This window comes from Lemur catta, chromosome 8, assembly GCF_020740605.2.
Source record: "Lemur catta isolate mLemCat1 chromosome 8, mLemCat1.pri, whole genome shotgun sequence".
Lineage (NCBI taxonomy): Eukaryota > Metazoa > Chordata > Mammalia > Primates > Lemuridae > Lemur > Lemur catta.
The window spans coordinates 40,794,459-40,816,857 of record NC_059135.1 but is presented as its reverse complement, the minus strand read 5'-3'; the positions used below and the strand labels follow the sequence as shown (position 1 = coordinate 40,816,857).

The 22,399-nt window shown below is 32.6% G+C and overlaps 1 protein-coding gene across 3 annotated transcripts in view; it reads left to right on the top strand.

Moving 5' to 3' along the window:
* Positions 1 to 22,399, top strand: part of GULP1 (GULP PTB domain containing engulfment adaptor 1) — a 251,733-nt gene that overhangs the window by 217,377 nt on the left and 11,957 nt on the right. For 2 of the 3 annotated variants that reach the window (XR_006736738.1, XM_045558710.1), the window contains exons 8-11: positions 2,964 to 3,080; positions 3,753 to 3,845; positions 17,478 to 17,619; positions 21,996 to 22,090. Coding sequence is in view for 2 of the 3 variants with exons in the window: in XM_045558710.1 (XP_045414666.1) it covers positions 2,964 to 3,080; positions 3,753 to 3,845; positions 17,478 to 17,619; positions 21,996 to 22,090 (447 nt within the window). In the remaining variant the exon portion in view is untranslated. Of the gene's footprint in view, positions 1 to 2,963; positions 3,081 to 3,752; positions 3,846 to 15,535; positions 15,761 to 17,477; positions 17,620 to 21,995; positions 22,091 to 22,399 lie in introns of all 3 variants that reach the window. The other variant, XM_045558711.1, reaches the window with a different exon arrangement.

The following is a 22,399-nucleotide window of genomic DNA, read 5'->3' as shown; positions in this document are numbered from 1 at the left end:
AACAGAATGTCTTTATGAACATTAAATGGACAATGATATCCTAAAAATGACCACAAAAGCACTTGTTAAACATGACCAAAAATAGGATGCAATGGACTTTCTCAAAAGTAAAAAGTTTTCTGTTAATCTATAAACATTATTAATCAGATGAAATGGCAAGCCACATACCATGAGACTATATTTTCAATATATATATCTGAAAAAGGATTTGTATCCAGAATATATTAGTATAAAGAACTCCTTAAAATCAATAATAAAAACACACAAAAAAATGAATAGACTTGATGTGCAATAGACTTGATCAGGGAGTTACTTCATACAGAAAATATTACAAAGGCTGATGAGCACATAAAACTGGGATAATACATTATTCAACAGGGAAATGCAAATTAAAAATGCATTGATATAACATCACTCATCCACTAAAATGACTGCAATTAAAAAGACTGTCAGTATCTGATGTTGGTGAGAATGTGGCACAACCAGAACTCTTATTGCTAGTGGGAATGTAAAATGGCATAATTACTTTGGAAAACAGTTTGGCAATTTCTTATAATGTTAAATGTAGACCTATCCTATGATTTAGCAATTGCATTCTAAGTATTTATGAAAACACATGCCTACCAAAATATTTTACATGAATGTTTGTAGTATTTTTATTCACAATAACTAAACTGAAAACACCATGAATGCCCATTATATAGGAAAAAAGATAAATCAGTTGGAGTATTAATACATACAACATGTGTGAAACTCAAAAACATTAAGTTAGTAAAAGAATCCAGACACAAATTAATACTTACTATATATTTTTTTCATAGATGTCAAGGACAAGCACAACTGATCTATGATGATAGAAATTAGAGGAATGGTTGCCCATTATACATGTGCTTTGACTGAAAGTAGGCATAGAAGACTTTCTGAGGGGGGTGTAAAATACTTTTGATACTTAATGAGATGGTGGTTATACAGGAATATAAATTTATCACAATGCATCTGATTGTACAATTAAGATCTATGCATTTCATTGTATATAAATTTTATCCTTTTTCTCCCCCCAAAAATATGTGAGGACTGGAGAATCATAAATTCTGAATTTGAACTCTAGTCCTCCACAATGAGCCTTTAGGTAAATTCTATAATCTTGTAGAATTACAGTTTCATCATATGATTATGGACATAAAAATAATCCTCCCCTCAGAGTCATAAGAATCAAGTGAGGTAATGTATGCAGATACCTAAATGCTCTATAAAGATTTATTAGTATAAAAAGAGAATATGATTTCTTAAAAGTTACTAATATAACTAAATAATTAGATGAAGTCAAATACACTTAATGATGAATCAACAATGTTACCGTTTAAATGATTTTCTACGGTATACAAATTTAGTATTTGAAGATAACATAATGTCTCCTTAAAAAGACACATTGAACCCATAATCTTAAAGGTAAAAAATAAACTATAATTAAAAATGTCTTTTTATCATAAACTACATGTAAACATCTTACCTAAAGTTTTGAAATTAGAAACAGAAAAAAAATCCTTCATAATCTTATAAACAATCAAAACCAATTTTACAACTTCTTAATATTACACATAATCCTAACACCTAACACAACCAAATATCTTTCTGTACATATTTTTTCATTAGTTTGAATCATTGAGCACACGTAAGTTTGTATCTGGCATTTTCATTTATTTAGTAGCTTTTATTGTGGCTTATTGCTGTTTATTATATTTTTCCTATGTTTTCAAGAACAGATAGGCTTCTTATATAATTTTATGTACATATTTTGCATTTTCTGTTAACGCTATAAATATTTTTTATGGCTAAAGCCTTAATCAAATAATGAACTACAAAAGACTATCAAATAATCTATGTTTTATTGATAAAGTGTATTTTCATTTTAGGTTGATCTTAGTATATCACAAACTATTAGGATTTGTGGTAATTAGTTAAAGCATGACATTTTCAATATTTAATATTATTACTAGTTTTTTGTTATCTGGGTGTCTTACTAAATATGACATTTGTAATGCGTTAAATCAATTAATGCCTTTACCAAACTTCTTTATGATACTAAGGAAATAAATCTTTATTTAGTGTTTACTTTGTGCAAAACGTCATGCAATCAGTGGAGATACGAATGGAGAAAAGATAAGCTGGTCAACTTAGCAAATTTGTGGCAGTTTCTAATTGATAGATGTGAGATTGCAAATTGTTTAGGAGGCCAAATTCAGAGGACAGATATATTTTTTTCATTGGCATAATGCTTTACAAACATACAAACTGTTTACCATCACTTAAAATTGAGAGCTGTCATATAAAATTTCATATTTCTTACCTCATCTCACATATTTAAGATCTGAAAATTCTGGATTGAAATTGCTCATTTCCACCGGGCAACAATTAACTGGAACTGAGTAGCAGTTGTTTCATTTATAGGGCATATCTCAAGTTTTCCGCAGACACCACCCAGTCTGCCTCATTCAAGGTACCTGCCCAGGGTTTAACAAACCCTTTTCGCTAGGAAAGAAAATAAGTGGCAAAGCAACAAGAGAAACTGCACTTGCACTTGGTCCTGTGCTGTCATTTAATAGGCACTAAATATTTGAGGAAGAAAGGAAAACAATTAGGAAAAAAAAATACTACAGTAAAAAAGATGAGAAGTTGGACAGAAAGAACTCTTGCTTGCAATTTTCTACTTTCAACAGCTATTTATTAATCCCTCCTCTCATTTTTTCTCAATATTGTACTCAGGTAGGCATTGAATAATTGTGTTAGCATAAACTACTTTGCTCCTTTAATACATCCCTACCCCCCACGTTCGCCATTGCCCTTCTGAAGTACTTACTGTGACTATCTTAGAGTACCTCATGTGAATGTTTTTCTTGATTCAAAGAACAGTTTTGACATATTATTATTAAAATGCAAATCTTCTTTGTTTGATTTTTATAAAGGCTGAAGAGATAACTTTAACAATTGGCCAAGCATTTGACCTGGCATACAGGAAATTTCTAGAATCTGGAGGAAAAGATGTTGAAACAAGAAAACAGATTGCAGGGTTACAGAAAAGAGTGAGTAAACTAAGCTAGTTGTTTCACATTTGTGTGATGTAAGTACAGGGAAACTTGCATATCATCAAACAAATTTAGAAGGCCTGCCATTAAATTTCCCCTACACTGATTGGAACGGCTTTCACTGTGGTCCTATAATTTTTCATTCCTGATCCCCTGCACAGTTTTAACTATTTTATATTGAATTCCCACAAGAACTTAGTGTTCTCATGTGACTTTGCTTCACTTCCTGATGCTTCTCATGGGGATCAGAGCAGCAGAAGCAGCAGATGCTGGGTAAGTGGTTTCCCATGCAGATCAGATTCCTTTGTAATTAAATTATACCCTTTCTCCACTCTTCAGAATCATCATGAGCAAGTTTTGTCTTGCGGTTATACTCCAAGATTATGGGTATAGATTGCACAGTGCAACAAGAAAACACAAAAATGAGGCATTAGGAACATAGGATTTGCACACACATAAAAATATATTTTAAATTTAATGTTTTCCCAGCGACCTAGAATCCTTCAATAATTCCCAAGCTTCATGAAATAATTTTATCCCCTGTGCACAGAAGAGGACATTAAAATTTTAAATAATGCAAAATCCTATTCATTAATGTAGCCAGTATCATAGTTACTATTTTCCAAGGAAAAGTATCTGAAAGATATTCAATAATTATTTGCTTTTTAGATTCAAGACTTAGAAACAGAAAATATGGAACTGAAAAATAAAGTACATGATTTGGAAAACAAATTAAGAATAACTCAAGTATCAACATCTCCAGTAAGTATATTGAATATGTGTATTTTTTCCTTAGAAACAAGATTTCGTGGTAATAAAACATCTCTAGATTACTAGTTCTGCAATATTTCAAATAATACTTTGGAATCAGTACTTTAAAACTAAACATGGATAGAGATGAAGGCTGCCAAACGAGGTGAATTTATATTTAAAATCACCTAGAGTGGTTCAAGCCGGTTGTTTTCTGTGTTGCTCTTTCCCTTGTGTTTTCTAACATAAATTCAACCTTCAGTTTGGTCTTAAGTTTTAATATGCTTTTTCTCTTTGTGGCATATTCTTCTTTCATTCCTATTGATTACTGTTTACTGAGGTGAGATTTAATGGCCCATTCCAGTCTACCCATGGAGTACTGAACTTCATTATAGGAACTGGACTGCTACCAAAACTGAATCTGGTTTCTCATATTACATAGCAAGTTCCCACTGGGGGTGAGGCAATTGTATATCAAAAACTAAAATGAGTGGTAATCTCTGCAGACACACTCACGTCTTTGTGGTTAAATTACTTATGTTTGACTTGTCACAGTTTTGAAATCCTTTTCCCAGTACCATGTATGATATCATTATTTCATGATTTTGGTGAAGGGAATTTTTTTGGAGGGAGGTGGAATTTAAAAAAATATTTTTTCTAGGCAAAATATAATTAGGAGAAGGAGAAGATTTTTTTTCTGTTTGAATCATCTGTATGACAGATATTTTCATTTAAAATATATACATTATTCTGTACTGCAAAAATATTTAATATCTAACTTATGGCATAATACTATGCACTGAAAAAATTTTGTTGCAAAATTTCATTTAGAAGTCCATTTTGGTTTAATACATAGGCTAAACTCAATGAAAACATTCACACACATACACACACACACACACACACACACACACACATTTATATCTAATACTAGAGTAGCTCACCAGCTCATCATTATAAAGAATAATGCTTCTATAAAAAGTTTCATGTAGAGTTTCAAACTTTGAATGCCCTGAAAATGGGTCAAAAAAACCTTTCTTTCCTCTAAAATCACACATTTTCATCTTTCATACTGCAAGAATTGGTATTTCCATTGCTTGGCATATGGTTTGTACCAGTGGGACTGATATAGCCAGGATGAACGAGATCGGGAGTGAGGCACTGATGTACCTGTAGTATGCACAATGAGGTACTGGAGCATCCTCTTCAGATTCTGGCTTTATTATAATATTCTTTTTTTCTTCACTATATGCTGCTTACCAGGATTATGATTTTTTTCTTATCTCCCTCATTCCAAAGGACAGAACATCAGCTCAAACTCCTTCTACCTTTGGTCTCAAAATGGAACACACACCCTTTTGAGTCTTGTCAAAAGTCTTATTATAAGCCATGCTATGAAACAAACTAGTAATATAAAGATACACAAAGGGGAAGTTACTTTTTCAAGTTTTAATAAGGTAGTTGTTTCTGAAATTCATCACATATGAAGAGTAGCTTTGCTTTAGCCTTTGTGTAGACAATGGAATAAAATAGGATTCATCACCATTTTGTATGCAACCCCAAAGTATGTTCACTGTGTATACTCTTTCTCTGAGGAAGAACAGCTAAGGATACCATCTTGAGGAACAAGGTAGATTTAGGAGCAGCAAAGAGGTTTTGTGTATGTTGATAAAACTGTGCCCTGCCTTTTTATTACTATCTCCGCAAAGCAGACGCTGCTCTGGATTAGCACTGGTATAACTGAGAAGGCAGGTCAGGGTTGGGGTTATGAATGTGCATTTGTGATCTCACATGGTTACCAAGTCATTTTCAGAAAGGCGAGGGGCAGGAGGAATAACAAGATGACCCCTGCTTCCATTTCTTTCACCATCTTGCAGATATAACCGTTACAAGCATGCAAGTTCTTATGTAAATGAAATACAGACTGTGAGTATATCCATTTATTCAGCAATTCTCACTGGTAGAGTCAGTTATATATAAACAATTAAGTTATTAAAATAACCAGTTATTAAAATGGATTAACCCTTCTAAAGTTAGGTAATTTAATAATTATTTTAGGCATTATGTTCATGTCAGTCTAAATTTATCTGAATAAAGTGTTTCAAAGACTACAATTAAAAAGGTAAATTTAAAAAGAAATCACTTTTTACACTTGTACACATAGGTATAAAATTTATTGCCATTGTTATGCAAATAACAAATTATAACTGTGATCTACTTATATCCTTTTTCACAGTAGTACCTTTATGTGTACGTTTATTTAACTTTAAAAAAATTGTCACATAATTTTTCAGCTCCTAAAATCATATCATATGACATTATGTTAAATGAAATAAGCCAGGCACAGAAAGACAAATACCATATGATCTCACTTATATGTGGGAGCTAAAAAAAATCAAACTCATAGAAGCAGAGGGTAGAACGGTGGTTACTAAGGTGCTAGAGCTGAGCTGAGGAGGGGATCATGGATTAAGGTGAGATGTTGGTCAAAGATACAAAATTTCAATTACACAAGAGGAATAAGTTCAAGAGATCTGTTGTACAACATGGTGACTATAGTTAATAACAATGTAATATATATTTGAAATTGCTAAGAGAATAGATTTTAATTGTTTGCACCACAAATAAATATGTGAAAGAATAGAAATTATTTGATTCTTAAAATAAAGTGAACTCAACATATTTAAATTGCTAAAATTTAAAATGCAGTTGGTGACATACCAATCTTAAAAGCATCAATTCAAATGGTTTTAAAAATATTGTTACAGGCATTTGCTAATATGTTTTTTATTAACAAATATGTTTGCCTTTCATTTTCAATTTTAGTTGTGTAGCTGTAAAATAAGCTAATATAATACAAAGGACAGCTATATTTATTACACATCTGTTAAAATGAGCTCCTAAATTTCTAATATTAAAAATAAATTAAAATAAATAAAATTAATTACCTACAATAATATAGTATTAATACATATAAAATGTTGCCATGCTTATAAACATCCACTTGTGAAGATTTGTTAAAGATTCAAACTATTAAATTTGAAATATAGACAATGCAAATTGTAAATTAAAATATAAAAGATTAATATCTCTTATTTAATAGCTCACCATGTGTCTGCAGCAGAGAAAGTTTCTATTAAGTTAGAAATGTTTTACATCTGTTCTTATGAAATTTGAACATTAGTTTTATAGGACACATAGCTAGAACACAGAGTACCACACAGACTGCTCCCATGGCTAGCAAAGTAAATGCCTGTTGAGTTTATTACTCTGAAAATGAGACTCTGTAGCTTTTATTTGTTTGTTTTGAGCTTATAAGACTTAAAGTTAGAATGCTCCAAAACTGCTAAAGTTCTCAGCAGTTTGTTTTAAAAGACTGGAAGCAGCAATCTATACATTGAAGAACCACTGAAGTGAATTATGAATCCCATCATGCACATAGAAATTACAATGTAGGTGGGTTTGATATGTTCAGTTAATTTGGCATCAGCTTCTCAATGAGCTTTTAGTGTGTTATAGTGAGAGAAGCCTCTAAGACAGGTAACTCTTCACAATTGACCAGCCTACAACAGACCTTGATCCTATTGGGAACAAATTTCCCTAAGTCACACAGAAGGGATGCCATATAAAAAAAAAACTCTAATTCAGAAGTAGTTGTCCATAAATTACTTAATGCTAACATTTGGTTCATAAAAATAAACTTAAAGACAATGATTGTCTGAAATAGCAAGATTTTCTGCTCAACACACAGTATAATCCACATTAAGTAATTGCTAGTCAAAGTAAAATAGAAAACTTATCTCTAATCTTAGCTTTAAAATATTCTCTTTGGGAAAAGGAAGAGAACAAAGGTAGGAATAGAATTTTGGGGGTTTTGTGGCATTAAAAGTAATGTAGAAAATGAAAATACTGTAAATTACTGGTACGTATACTATTCTTCTTATCAGTCTATGATAAAATAGCAGATAAAGTAAGATATGGGAAGCAACAGAAAAATAAGCAGAAACGTTCTTTTTATTTTTTTTTTAATTTTTTTTATTTCAGCTTATTATGGGGATACAAAAGTTCAGGTTATATATATTGCCCATGCCCCTCCCCGAGTCTGAGCTTCAAGCGTTCAACATTCTTTTTAAAATTAGATAACTAAAAAATTATAAGCCACTGTCCCTAACAAGAGATCCAAAGTGAAAGTTGAATTTCTGTGAATACAAGGCAATAATTAAAATGCACCAGATGTTCTAATAATAAATTACAGTCTTTATTAGAAATATTGATCCTTTTATTCTATATTAAATTACAAATTTAAAATATGAGGCCCCATGCAACAGAATGATCCACATGGAAAGCCTTTGTCTTTAAGGAATCAGTGTGTAGGTGAGAACCTAGGTGCACTTTTCCACTCTCCTCAGAGACACCCTAAAGAAAGGTTGCTGTTTCTTCGAGGGTTTTCAGTCATTTATAAATTTTGTTCATCAATACAAACTGGTCATACTGATAGGTTTTGAAGTTGCAAACTATGTGATTTTAGGTTCAAACTTTTTTTTTTTTTTTTTTTTTTTGAGACAGCGTCTTGCTCTGTTGCCCGGGCTAGAGTGAGTGCCGTGGCGTCAGCCTAGCTCACAGCAACCTCAAACTCCTGGGCTTAAGGGATCCTTCTGCCTCAGCCTCCCGAGCAGCTGGAACTACAGGCATGTGCCACCATGCCTGGCTAATTTTTTCTATATATTTTTTTAGTTGTCCAGATAATTTATTTCTATTTTTAGTAGAGACGGGGTCTCGCCACACTTTTAATAAAAATATTCAAGAATACTAAAAAGTCCTCTCAAGGTTTTGTAGTATATACATTTTAGCTTTGTTTTTGTTTTTTGTAGTCCCACTAATTCATCACTTCAATTTTGAAGTGGTATATTTGTGACATAGTGTATGTGTTGCAATGCATATCACTTTGATTTTGATTTTATCTCACTTGTCAAATGTATACATTTGATACAGTTGTGATCTGCTATGGAAGCTTGTAAAATGTTTATAGAACATCTACTATGGCCATATGATGTTTCAAGCCCCTGGGTTTTAACAGTTTATCGATTGTGGATATTAAGTTACTTACATCCCATGAGGAGAGAAAGGGGGCTAGATAATAAATACATTAAAAATGAATAAATAAATTCTAAAAATCAGATCTCATATATACTATCAATAAAATAAAATGGAGCAGAATAGAAGAGACTGATTGGGGATTCATTTAGAGAAATTGATCAGGGAAGCCGTTCCTGAGGAGGTAGCATTTCAATTGAGACTTGAAAGATAAAAAGTTAGCTACTGCAAAGGGCTGAAAACAGTAACAAGACTGTCGTGGCTGGAGCATAGTGACTGAGAGCCGAAAAGGTTGGAGATGACATTGGAGAGAGAGTCAGGGCTGAGATTTGATAAGGCCATGCAGGCCATGGCAAAGGTTTTACAGTTTTTAAAATTGCAGTGAGAAGTTACTTAAAGGTTTTAAACAGGGGATCTGTAAATCATCTGGCTGCTGTGTGCACCATGGACCATAAAGACGCCGCAGTGATATCCCAGAAACAGGCTAGGAGGCTATGTCAGTAGTCTAGGAGAGGGAGAAGAGTACATTAGACTAGAATTCTCTCTGTTGAGGTGATGAGCATAGCTTGATTCTTGATCTATTTTGGAAGTAGAGCTTGCAGGACTTATTGATGGGTTGGTTGGGGGCTGTAGGGAAAAAAGGGGTCAGGAATATCCTGTAGAATTTTATCCTGACTGTCTGGGTGGTCATGTCATTTTCTGAAATAGACATGACTTGGGAGAGGTGAGTGGTAATCAATCAGTATTTCACTTTTGCCCTTGTCAACTAGACAGCCAATTGGAGATGCTGATTAGATGATTGGATATACAAATCTGGAATCCAAATAGGGGTCTGGGCTCATAATAGAGTACTTGAGTGAAAAAAAGTCTGTCCTTTTCCTGTCGTCATTTGGAATATTATTTATTGTTTTAGTTAATATGCCCAGCATAAATTTGGACACTGTGAAGTTATGCAATTTAGTTCTAGCTAAAGAAAATAATATGAGACTATTGGTTTTGCTCAGTATTAAAATTATGACATTCCTAGCTATTAAAACATATACATTTAATATTTATTCAAAATCTTTTTCTCTTAAAAAAATTCCTCATGATAAATGAAGACCACTCTTATTTTTCATTTTCTTAAGTATAAGTTGATGTTAATGTGTAACATTTTAGGTATAAAAAGATTTTTTTTTTTTTTACTTATTAAACAGAGTATGTACACGTCTCCTAAATACCACTCAATTGGTTCAATCACGGGTTCCTTTTCTGGCAAATGAAATAGCCTTTGGTGGTACCTATATTACATACCTCTGTATCACACTCAGACTATGGAACTGTTTTCACTAGTTTTAGAAATTAGGTTCTGATTTTATACAGTCATTTATATACACTGAGAAATTTCCGTTACTTGACTGTGCTGTTTGCTTTTTTCTGTGTTCCAGTGGTTTGGCAAGAGATTAGAGGTTGGGTTTTCCACCATTTGGTACTAATTATCTAGGAACAATCTGATTTCCATTTATTACATTCACATGGCAGTACTGCTTGTATTTATATTAGAAAAAGTTTATTCTGCCCTCACAGCCTCATGAATGCCTCCAGAAGATTGTTCCATTGTAAGATGTGGGCATAACAAGTTAAATCAAATTGTTCCTCTTGTTTCTTGTGTTTGGCCACTTACGTTTGACTTTTCTGACTATGGAAGCTTTTAACCAAATCAGACTATTGCCAGGAAGTCCAATGAATAAAATTGTAGTCCTAGGGAATATCAGATTTTCTATTGCTGAGTAAAACAAATGTCTTCCTTTCAATTAAACCCAGTGTTAGATAAAATTCTACCTTTACATAATAACTGTGTGGCCACTGATTAGACTTGATAGGTCAATTATAACCTAAAATGTGTATTTCATGGTGGATAAACAAACCTGCCTATTTTCCTCTAGTGTTTTCCCAGCTACTATTGAAGTCAGGATGGACAAGAGCAGATTGAAAACGCTCAATTATACAAGTCGAATGTGAATATTTAAACAAAGGCAAAAATTTTAAACATGAACATTGGTTTGGAACCCACAAAAAATGATTAGGAGTCCACAACTTCACTTTCATAATTGTTAGTTGCACAAAAGAGGATTCTAAAAAAGTGAACCCTAGAGGGAAAATAAAATACGTTCCCATTCCAGTTCTGACCGTGAGTACTCGGTCAAGTCATTTAGCCTCTTCTTTCAGTTTTCCTCTGTGGGATAGGCAGACAATCATACTCATTTAACGTGCAAGATTCTTGTAAAAACTGTAAGATAATAGGTCTCACAACTAAGGGACCAAAATAAACCAACTATGGATCTAGAATCTGAAAAAATACATTCTTGGTGCTGTAAGTTCTAGATTAGAGAAGTCATTACCTTTAAATCTTATTTAAAAAGTGATGTTAAAAATGTGCCATAACAATGAACTTCAAAAGTACGAATCAGCATGGCAAACAAGAAAGATCTGCTAGAACATTTTACATTACCATTATCTTGCCCTATCTTTAGTGTTATTTTTAATATTCCAGTGTTTTATCAGAAAAATTTGATTTAAAATATAAATTTAAAATAATTTATTTCTTAAATTTAATTCTAAATTGAATTTTGAACCTCTGCTATTTTAATGATTGTGATCAATCATATGTTAATTTTGAAGTTGTTTGTTTTACATTTAAAGAGTCTTTGGAGATTTATATTGCCAGTAAAATTAATGGCACAAAATAAAATTTCAGTATCATTCTAATATTTCTGTAGACATTACCACAGAACTGTTTAATCTTTAATGCAGTTTTTGGGGGCTTGGTATTTATTTATTTATTTATACTTTGAGACAGAGTCTCACTCTGTCACCTGGGCTAGAGTGCTGTAGTGTAAGCTTAACTCACAGCAACCTCAAACTCCTGGGCTCAAGGGATTCTCCTGCCTCAGCCTGTCTAGTAGCTGGGACTACAGGCTCACACCACCATGCCCGGCTAATTTTTTCTATATTTAGTAGAGAAAGGTTCTTGCTCTTGGTCAGGCTGGTTTCCAACTCCTGACCTCAAGCAATCCTCCCACCTCGGCCTCCCAGAGTGCTAGGATTACTCTGGCCTTTTTGTTTGTTGTTTAAATGTATTCAGTATCTACTGGTAGGAGCCAAACACTTTTAAGACATTTTATCTTGTTACATTTATGCAAAACTTAGTGTTGAAATAGTCACCATTGCCTAAATGCACTACTTACTGAAAGAAATCACTATAAAAATACAGCAACAACAAATCTCAAATATGGACATTTGTTATATCTTAATAACCTAATAACTTCAGCATAATTAACATGTAATTGTTGCACAGAGAATTCCCCTTAGTATAGTAATTCAGATTCTATGTATGTTCCTAAAGACCAAGACACTTGGATATGAATTTAAAGGAGTTGGTTGAACCGTGGTGCCAGGTACTTTTGTAGAACAGTCCAAAAAATTTGGTTTCTAACCATCTGTCAAAATACTGACAGAAGGCCCAAAATAAAATTATCAAGCTGTTTTTTTATCTAAACAATGTAATTTCTTAAAAATATATATCCTTGACTAGATAAAAAATAGCTTAAAAAAAGACTAGTTCCAGAACCCTTAAACTTAAGTACCAAAAATGCCTCTGTATGTCATTGAGGCATTTTATCTACACATTCATATCCTAATTTAATACGCCTAATAGTTTGGTGTGAAATCAAGCACTAAATATACCCATACATATAAATATGCTGAGCTTAGATTTAATTTTTATAAGGAAGCAGACGTAACATATATAATAATTTCTTGAACATAAATTGTGTCTAGGTTTGGAATCATAAACTCAGAGGTCAGCTGGGCCCAAGCTATGACATAAATGTGTGAAATGGGCACACGGTGATGAGTTGGAGAGCACACACTAACTTAAATGACACAGCAGATATTCAATACCAGTCAATTATTTTCATACAAGTTTAGGGACCCACTTTCTAGATTTTCTAACTTCTCCAAAAAAAAAAAAAAAAAAGCTCTGGATTTTAATGTGCAATCTCTTTTTATTTATTTATTTTTAAGTTTTCTAATTTTTATATTGTATTTTATATGTATGTTGTACATATTTTTGGAGTACATATGCTATTTTGATACCTGCATACAGTGTGTGATGATCAAATCAGGGTAACTGGGATGTCCATTACCTCAAATATTTATCTTTTCTTTGTGTTGGGAACACCTGCAAGCAACTAACGCAATACTTTAAAAGACTCTGGTGATCTAAACAAAAAAATGCCAGATTACTGATGATCCGAATCAAATGAGACCTGTGAGAGAGAGTCCTGAAGTCTTAAACTCAAGATACCAAAACTGTTGACATCAGATATCCTTGCATTGTGAAAGTGAAGTGACCTCTTAATTGTGATATTTGAACACTTGATTATTTTCACATTACATACATTCTTCATTTTTGTGAGTGTACCTTTCATTTCGAGAGGAAGTAACACTTTTAGAATGTATAAAATTAAAACTATGACAAAAATACCAGAGCACTTTCAAGTTAGGTCATTTTGTCCTTGAGCTTGTTAGGAGGCACCTAGGAAAGGTTTTTCTTTCTTTGGTCAATATGTGTCATAAAACAATATAGAGTATCTGCCTGTATTTTTTAAGCCAAATAATATCAATAACAGCTTCCACTTAATATCTTCTTATGCTTTACTCAATACAGACATCTTTATCAATTTACAGTTTAAATTAAAAAATGCTCTAGCATAAATTAAATAATAAGTATTCATTGACAGTAACATCTATATAGAGTACTTTGGACCAACAGAATTTTGCCCACATGGAGCTTAAAAATGTAACCAATAATTAAGTAAAAAATGGCCATCAGTGATAGACTTATACAGCAAGCTATGTAGGACAAAAAATAGATTTTAAAAATATATACATACATGTAAAGGGTTCCACACTGAACCCTTTCCTCAGCTTATCTCTTACTTCACACTGCTTCCTTTCCCCTCTCCTTCCAGAAATGTGTGAAGAGGTGGCTCCTAGTTTAAGAATGTCTCTTAAACTTGTTGGTCCTTTGAATTCTAATTTCTATTGCTACCTTTTACAATGAGGGTTATCAAGAGCCAGATTTTTGTTGGCTGCCTGAAATTTCTATCAGTGCTGAAAAATTTCTGAAGTGTGATCTGTAACTGAGGAATGCGACTCTAGGCCAAAATCCTCTGTGTGATCTTTCAGGCCCAATCATAGGCAGTTAGAAAGGCTTTGCCTGGCAAACCTTATCGGTGAGAGCTGCTCTCCCCACACCAGATTTGGTGCACGGTTCGGAGGAAATCAGTCTAGCACCCAGGCCCCCTCGCTGGCCATGCTCTCAGTATATCTGCATTTCTAGCCCAGGCAGCTCCACTCAGGAGCCTACTTACTGGGGGCCCTTACCTCTCTCAGGTACCTCTGCCAGGACCACCCTATTCTGGAGCCCTTGGAGACACTTTTCTTCACTATGACTTGGTATCCAGTACTTTTCTACTCCTAGCCCTTCCCTTTTTCCTCTCCCTGGGCTCTTATCCAAAAAAACTTTAGGAACCTTCTGTTCAGAACTCCCTCGACAATGAGGTAAGGCCCCACTTCTGCAGTGATATGTCTGACCTTTGCTCAGTGCTATTCCATGGGGAAAATAGAGCATTGATGGAGCAGGCACCTTCTTCCTGGCCTCTTGCTTATGCTATTGCAGTAAGTAAATAACGGCTTAATTATTACTTTCATTTTGGGTTGTTAATTGACCACTCTGACTTCTGGCCGCTCAGCTCTCTCAGCCCCGCTCGACAGTGGCTTTCCATGCTGTAATGGAAATAGCCCCTAAGAGTCATCCAAAAACTGGTGTTCAAACCCAGGACGGTGTGCTACTTGCTTATTATTTATTATCTCTCTGATTTACTTGGGATGCTTGACAACTGCCTCTTCCCATCCCCCCAAAAATCCTACCATTCGGAACTCACTACCTATAGAACGCATGATGAATTTTGAATCCACTTCTTACCTCATATAGGAGTAAGTCACACAGAGTCTATGGACCTTAATTCCCATGTGTTTGTTATCATAAAGACATGATATTACTACCACTAATGCTTCAAAGGAATGTTTCAAGGATTAAATCTAAAATGTATGTTGTAACCTTTTTTGAAAATGCTCCAAAGCTATAATGTTATTTATAAGAGTTTGTACTACTTCAAGGACTGTTCTCTCATTACAATCCTGCCTTTTCCCATCTCGTTACCCAGAGGCCCTGTCCCAAATAAAATCTTCAGGCTTTCCTTATTTTCCTCTCCACCTTCTTCTTCTCAGGTCCTAATGAATGCAATATTTTATTTAAAATATCTAAAAATGTAATATTTCAGTGAAAAATGATCAAATTAGGCAATCCAGAATCTAAATATTTTCACATAGGAAAATCAACTCTAACCTCATGTTTCAATTTTAGTGGTTATTGTAAAATTATCTCATCATTTTAACAGCATACCATTTTACAAATAAATTTTCATGTATACTTTTTTTCCTTTCCTCCACACCTTCTTTCCTCTTCTTAGTATATTTCTCTTTCTGTCATTCCTTTACAGCTGCTGCACAAAATGTCTGATCATGAGCAACACGGGTTTCAGAGATGTTCACCCTCTTTCTGGCGTAGTAGCGATGGTTCATCTCCCTGTCTCAATATTTCTTCCATCTCTGTCACTCCTGTCAACTCGCCTGATTCCAGACTATCATTGGGACTGTTAATACCACCACCTTCTAAATGTGGCCTTCCCAAGCCATTCAGTGAGAACAGCATCCCAAGACCTCATGTAATTTTCTCAGCAGAAAATTCTTTTTATTATCCCATTTTTTCTAGTTCTGCCAAAATGTGCTGCTTATATAGTAATCAAAAAGGTAGATATATCTTGAATCAATGTGATGCAATCTGAAGCCTTTGTATGCCGTTTTTTTTTTCCCTTTGGTTACCTGACACCACAAAGTTTCAAGTAGAAGGGGGTGATAGTGTAGGAATCTATAGAAAGACAGAATAGGGCAGGTACTTCAAAGGATCCAACAGATATGGCATTTGGGAACTTAAGTCAGTGGTGACATTGGTAAAAGCACTTTCAGTAGAATTCAGGGCAAAAAGAGCTAAGTCTAATTGATATGAGTTAAAGTGAATGAAATAAAAGTTGGGACAGAAAGTGTAGTATCTCTTTCAAGGAGCTCAGCCTTGAAGGGACGAGAAAGAGAGAGACTAGAGGAATAAAGAGAGACAGAGTAAAGAAATGTTTGTTTTGCTTTTAATGACAGCCAGGATTTGAGCATTTTTAGATCCTGAGAAAGAGAAGAAGTATAGAAGATAGATGGGATAGGGGAATGATTAGGGATGATAAGGGGAACAATATTCCTGAATGAGAGGAAAGAGGTGAAGGATACAATAAACAAATTGTTAAAGAAAGAGAGATGACAGCAATTTTACTGCATAAAAAATGTATTAACAATTACTAATATTTTAATTGAATAGCAAATTCATCACTCTTTACACACAATCAACCTTTTCTTCGTTACCTGTATCGCCTGTGAATCAGAAAATTAAAATGTATTTTGAGAACTCTAATTTAAATATGAACCACTCTATACAATCTCTGTCCAAGTTCTTACAGAAATAGCAAATTTTTTTGTACTATCCCCCTCAAAAGGGGAATTCTTTGTTTTATTCCTGATGAGATCAGATGGTTTTCAAAGGAGATTATACATGTATATACACACACATATATATTTTCCTATTTGACAAAGTGATGAATGTCTCATTTTTATATTACTTCTTGGCTACATTTTCATAAGATTTTTATTTTTATCTTCTTATATTTGTTCAGTCCTGGCCCAGAGTATACCAGATAAGGCAATGATTTTGGTGGTACATTGGTGATTATTAATTTATTTTACAGAGTAGCTATTTATTATAGAAAACTTGATAAAATCTTCAGGAACAAAATACACTGCAATAAATATAAGTTGGTTGTCATTGTAGTTATAAATATAAGTTAAAATATATTCTTGAAAATATTTTAAAAATGCCCTCAATTTAATTTTAAAGTTCATATTTAAGAAGGTGGGTAACTTATATGTAATTATTCCTGTTTAAAACTTATTATCGTATGCAAAGTATATTACTGAAATCATGTTTTATGTAGTTTCTAACATGTCTAATCTCTGCTACAAATGGTAATTATTTCTAGATATACAAAAAGTCCAATATATCTTGTAAACCCATCTGAATAGTATTGTCACCATTTTTGCCATCATTTTCGAGAACATTTTTGCAGAAATAGTCTGTATTCCTTCCTGCCAATGAGCATTTCACATAACTAGTGAAATGATATGAAACTGCAGATACTTAACTATTTTTGATCTACAAAACAGCAAGTTCATATGATTCAACTGAATTTGCTGTTTGTATATGTTTTATATGTGCATAGAATATTCAGCATTACAATGTGTCTACATGAAATACTAACCTAATTCATATTATTTTCATTGCAGGCAGGCAGTGTGACACCTAAGTCGCCCTCCACTGACATCTTTGATATGATTCCATTTTCTCCAATATCACACCAGTCGTCTTCGATACCAACCCGCAATGGCACACAGCCACCTCCAGTACCTAGTAGATCTGCTGAGACCAGTAAGTGTTCTAGACAAATCAACATTCATGGCTATATTTTAAATGTTTTATGAATACTTTGTGGGAAATTATATATCTTAACAAGTTTAATTATTAAAGTATTATGTTTTTATATATGCGCCTAATCAGTTAATTCTATTTCACTTTATAATTCAGAATATACTGCTAAAGCCATTCCTATTTGCAACTTGAACCTATTACGTGAACAATGATGTTTGTTGTAGGTTTATTTGCATCACAATAAAAAACATTTAACTATATATCTATTGTTTTGGGGGTTATATTTTTAATGTTTTACCTTAATTATTAAAAATAACTGATGGTAATTATTTTAATCATTGTCAATATGTTTAATAGAGCTGGTTTAAATATTTTTGTTGTCATAGGATTTATTGATATTGTTAGTTAAAGAAATATATAAATTATATGAATTTCATGATTTATTCATTTATAAACACTAGGTAAGGGTTCTTTCTTTGATATATAAAATTCCATAAATTCATTGCTTTTATATTTTATCTTTTATATATCTGGAAAGAACACTAATGCCTCTTTTTGATGAATTAGCATCCAACAGAAGCTTGGCTGTGTATTGATCTGTGCTTGTCACAGAAACTGAAAGAATAATTCTCAGTGGCCATGAATCAGTCACTATGTCTAAAGGGAAACTGAAGAAAAAAGTTTTGCATGTTATGCCTTATTGCACTCTCTCTGATAAACATGAAGACATTATGAATATAACTACAAAGTTTTAGCTTAAGGCTTTAGTACGTGGCGGGGCCTATAGTTTGTTTCCCCCCATGCAACTTAACAACATACATTGCTCATGTTATGTATTCAATACATTTTAGAGGACTGATTTGTAAATACAAAGTAGTTACATTATGGACTTTAAAAATCAGCTTGTAAAAATATTTCAATATTTTATATAAGTTGAAATATATTTTTCAATTATTCTGTATGTTGTGCCAATGCAAAATAATTTTTTTGAAAAAATAATCTGTAGTATACACATCATAGTGTGTTTTAGAAAATGTTGCCAATACCCTGATATCATGATGGGGTAGTTCTTGTCCTTATGAGTGTTCCCGTCTCTCTCCCTTTATTCCTTTCACTTCCTTGTACCTGCTCACTGATTCACTCATTAATTTATTTATTTAATGAGCATGTGCTTCACACATACACTAGACTTGGATTATATGCTGGAATTTTTTCTCAGATAAAAATATTTTACTGATACATCCAGGTATCATACACAACATAAGATGCACTTCCTTATACTATCTGAATCTTTGTTGCAATTAAAAGTTTATTTACCCTATGTAGAACTATGCTGAGTAATCTCATTGCCCATGCTTTCAATAAGACATCTGTTTCATTAATAATTTTAGGGATATACACATACATATATAGAAAATATTCTTATATTCTTAATATTTCAGAGATTTTTTAATTGAAAAGTGAAAACTATATATACTTATGGTGTACAGCATGAGATATATATATATACACACACATTGTGGAATGGCTAAGTCAAGGTAATTAGCATATGCATTACTTCATATGCTTACAATTTTTTGTGGTTGAGAACACTTAAAATTACTCTGTTAGCAATTTTCAAGTATGGAATATATTGTCATTAACTATAGTCACCATGATGTACAATAGACCTGTTGACATGCTGGAATTTGAAATATAAATTAGCAATGTATCTACAGTGACAGATTTTAATTGAAGTTGAAATATAAATTGAGAAGAGTGAATAGATTTGAAGATATTTAAAAGAAATAATTTATCAGGATGATGATTAAAAGTTCAAAGTCAATTATAATTCAATATTTTAAACTAAATGTTGTTAACAGGAAAAATTGGCAGCAGAAAAGGGGAAAATAATGAGTTCTGTTTTAGACATTGATGAGTTTGAAATACCTTTGGAAAGTCTAGGCAAAGATGGTTAAATGGTTTTAAGTGATTTATTAATGAGAAACTGAAGTAACACCTTGATACATTTTTTTGATGTCTGCATGTCCCTGAGTATCAAAGTTTAGTAAAACTAGATAGATAGACAGAGAGATATATAGAGATTATATGGATATATTGCTAGATATCTATATTCCTATATGTGTACCTATTGATCTATCTATATTAACCACTTAAGGACAAGTTGTTTATCACATTTTAATTGTAAAATTGTCTAAAACTCTAAACCAGTGGGGTTTTAGTTATAGGACTTTTTCTCTAAATGAACTCTTCAATGTATTCATTCATTTATTTTTCTTCATTGTCTGCTAAGTACATAAAAGTAAAAACCTGCATGACTGCTTCCTTATTTTCTCTCTTTAGTGCCTGAGAATCCTAATAGTTCTCCAGAACGTATTTTTAATCCTCTATTTCTCACTTCCATTGAGTACTGTGTCTCTCTTTTGACATTTCAGACTTTAATTTGTTTAATAACTATGTTCCCTGATTGACTATAAATTCCATGAAGGAACAGCTTTGGCCCTTTCTTCACTACTTTGGTCTGTTGCCTAGGAAAATGTGTTGCATATAATATGCGTTCAGTAAATATTTCCTAGATAAAAAATGAGTAAAGAACTATCTATTACTTTTTATTTTTACTTCTGCATTAGACACAACTAATTTTAATGTTAGTAATTGCATAGCAAACTTTTTTTATAGAAATTGAACTTATGTGATTTTTATTATGAATTTTATATTCATCTGAGCTGAGCAAAATACACCAAAAGCTCTTTAATATTTATTAATTTACATAGTTTTAATATCATTCCTTAAAATATAGTATAGTTATTTCTTAACTATAGGGGAGTCATGGACTCTTAAAAATATGATAAGTTAAGACACTTCTTCACAGAAAAACACAGCATGCCCACTGAAACACAATTTCACATGCATTTCAGGAATGTCTAGGACTCCTTTAAGCCCATGGGAAATCTATGTATGAAAATTTTTATTCTTCCTGTTCAGCAATCCCTCCCCTTCATTAGGTCATTAAAAACAACAACTATGTGAAAAGTACTGTTCAAGCATGCTTGTGGTATAGTGGGAAACAGGACACACCTCCAAAGAAAAGTTCCTCTGATCTTTAAATTTTGATTTCTTGCCTTAGCAATGTTAAACTGAGGAAAATAAATAACAGCAATAGTAATACCCGTCAGTTATATGTAAGGTAACAGTAAATTCCCATTTGATTAAGACAGTCCTGGATTATAGCTTTTGTCCCCATGTAACTATTGAGAGCGCTGTTTTTACTTTTAAAAGTTGCTTTATTTGGATGATAAATTATATGTCCTCCTCATTTATACACTTACCAGCACCAGGAACTTCTAAGCATTTCACATTTATTAACTTATTTAATACAAAAATCTGAAAAAGAAAGAAACGATTATAACTGGAAAAACAAGGCTTCTTCATAATGGGAGTCCAGAATGATTTTAGAGGATATTGTAGAAATCCAGTAGCATAAATATTATTTTTTATATAGCATTGAATTTAGAGAATGTAAAGTTCTCTGCAAAATAGAAGTATAAATATGTTATAAATACCCATTGCCGTATTTAATTTTTTTCCAATGAAGTTTACATTTGAATTGATTCAGAGGAAAAAAATGTATTGGGTTTATTTATTTTAAAATCATGTAATAGGCCATGGTCTAACAACTACAAACATCAGTTTTAACTTTGATACTTCTTTAGTGATAAAAAGCAGTGCATGCTTTAGAATATTTGTACAGAAAGCTTTTTAAATACTGCATTGGTACCACTTTTAAAAAAGAAATTTATTTCTGGGATCAGAGGCATTTTTAAAGAACTATCTCATTGTGGTTATTTAGGAAGTTGATATGATTTTATAGTACATGAGATGATGTACCTTAAGTTTTTTCTGGATAAAAGGTGAGATAAAAGTACATGAACTATAGTAGAGATATTTGCTAATCTACTCAGTCCTAAATATTGCTTTACTATGGTGTTGCAAAGTATCAATAAATGGAGTTAGGGAAATCCTAATGAGTACTATATTAATTTTTGTATATTTAAATTACTTCAGTAAAATGTTGGTGTTGTAATATATTAATTATAAAATACTTGGTGAATTTGATATTGAGAGGTCTTCACTGAAGATATAGAAACCTCACTGAATAATAATTCTAAATAGTTTTTAATGTCATAAAATGCATCTTTTTTCCTTCTTAGTGTTTAACTGGTCTAAGCTCAGGGAGGCCCAACATAAAGTATAAATATGAATAGTGGCTCATTTCATCATGTAAATATTTATTTATATAATACTGCCTTTGAAATCTAACTCACCCCAGCTCATGTCTTGTCATTTCATTTACTAAATTATGTTCTTCTTTTTAGAACGGGACCTGTTTGGAGCAGAACCTTTTGATCCATTTAACTGTGGAGCAGGAGATTTCCCTCCAGATATTCAATCAAAATTAGATGAGATGCAGGTGACTATTTTAACAGATTGGCCCATAAATGGTTTATTTACTTTTATTCTGAGACAAAGAGAATGTTATACACCAAACTACCCTTTCCTTCAATTAATGTCACTATAAAAACTTACTTAAAATAATTACTTTAAAATAATAATGTACATTTTCTCCTAAAAATACTCCTATATACGCTAAGAATAAGGGTTTTCCTTTTTTTGTGGTTCAATTTACAACAGCAATAAGATGGTTCATTTAAAAAAAAAATGACATGAATTCTGATGGTTCATTGTTCTGAAATTCAGTCTTAAAAGGTCAGCACACTAG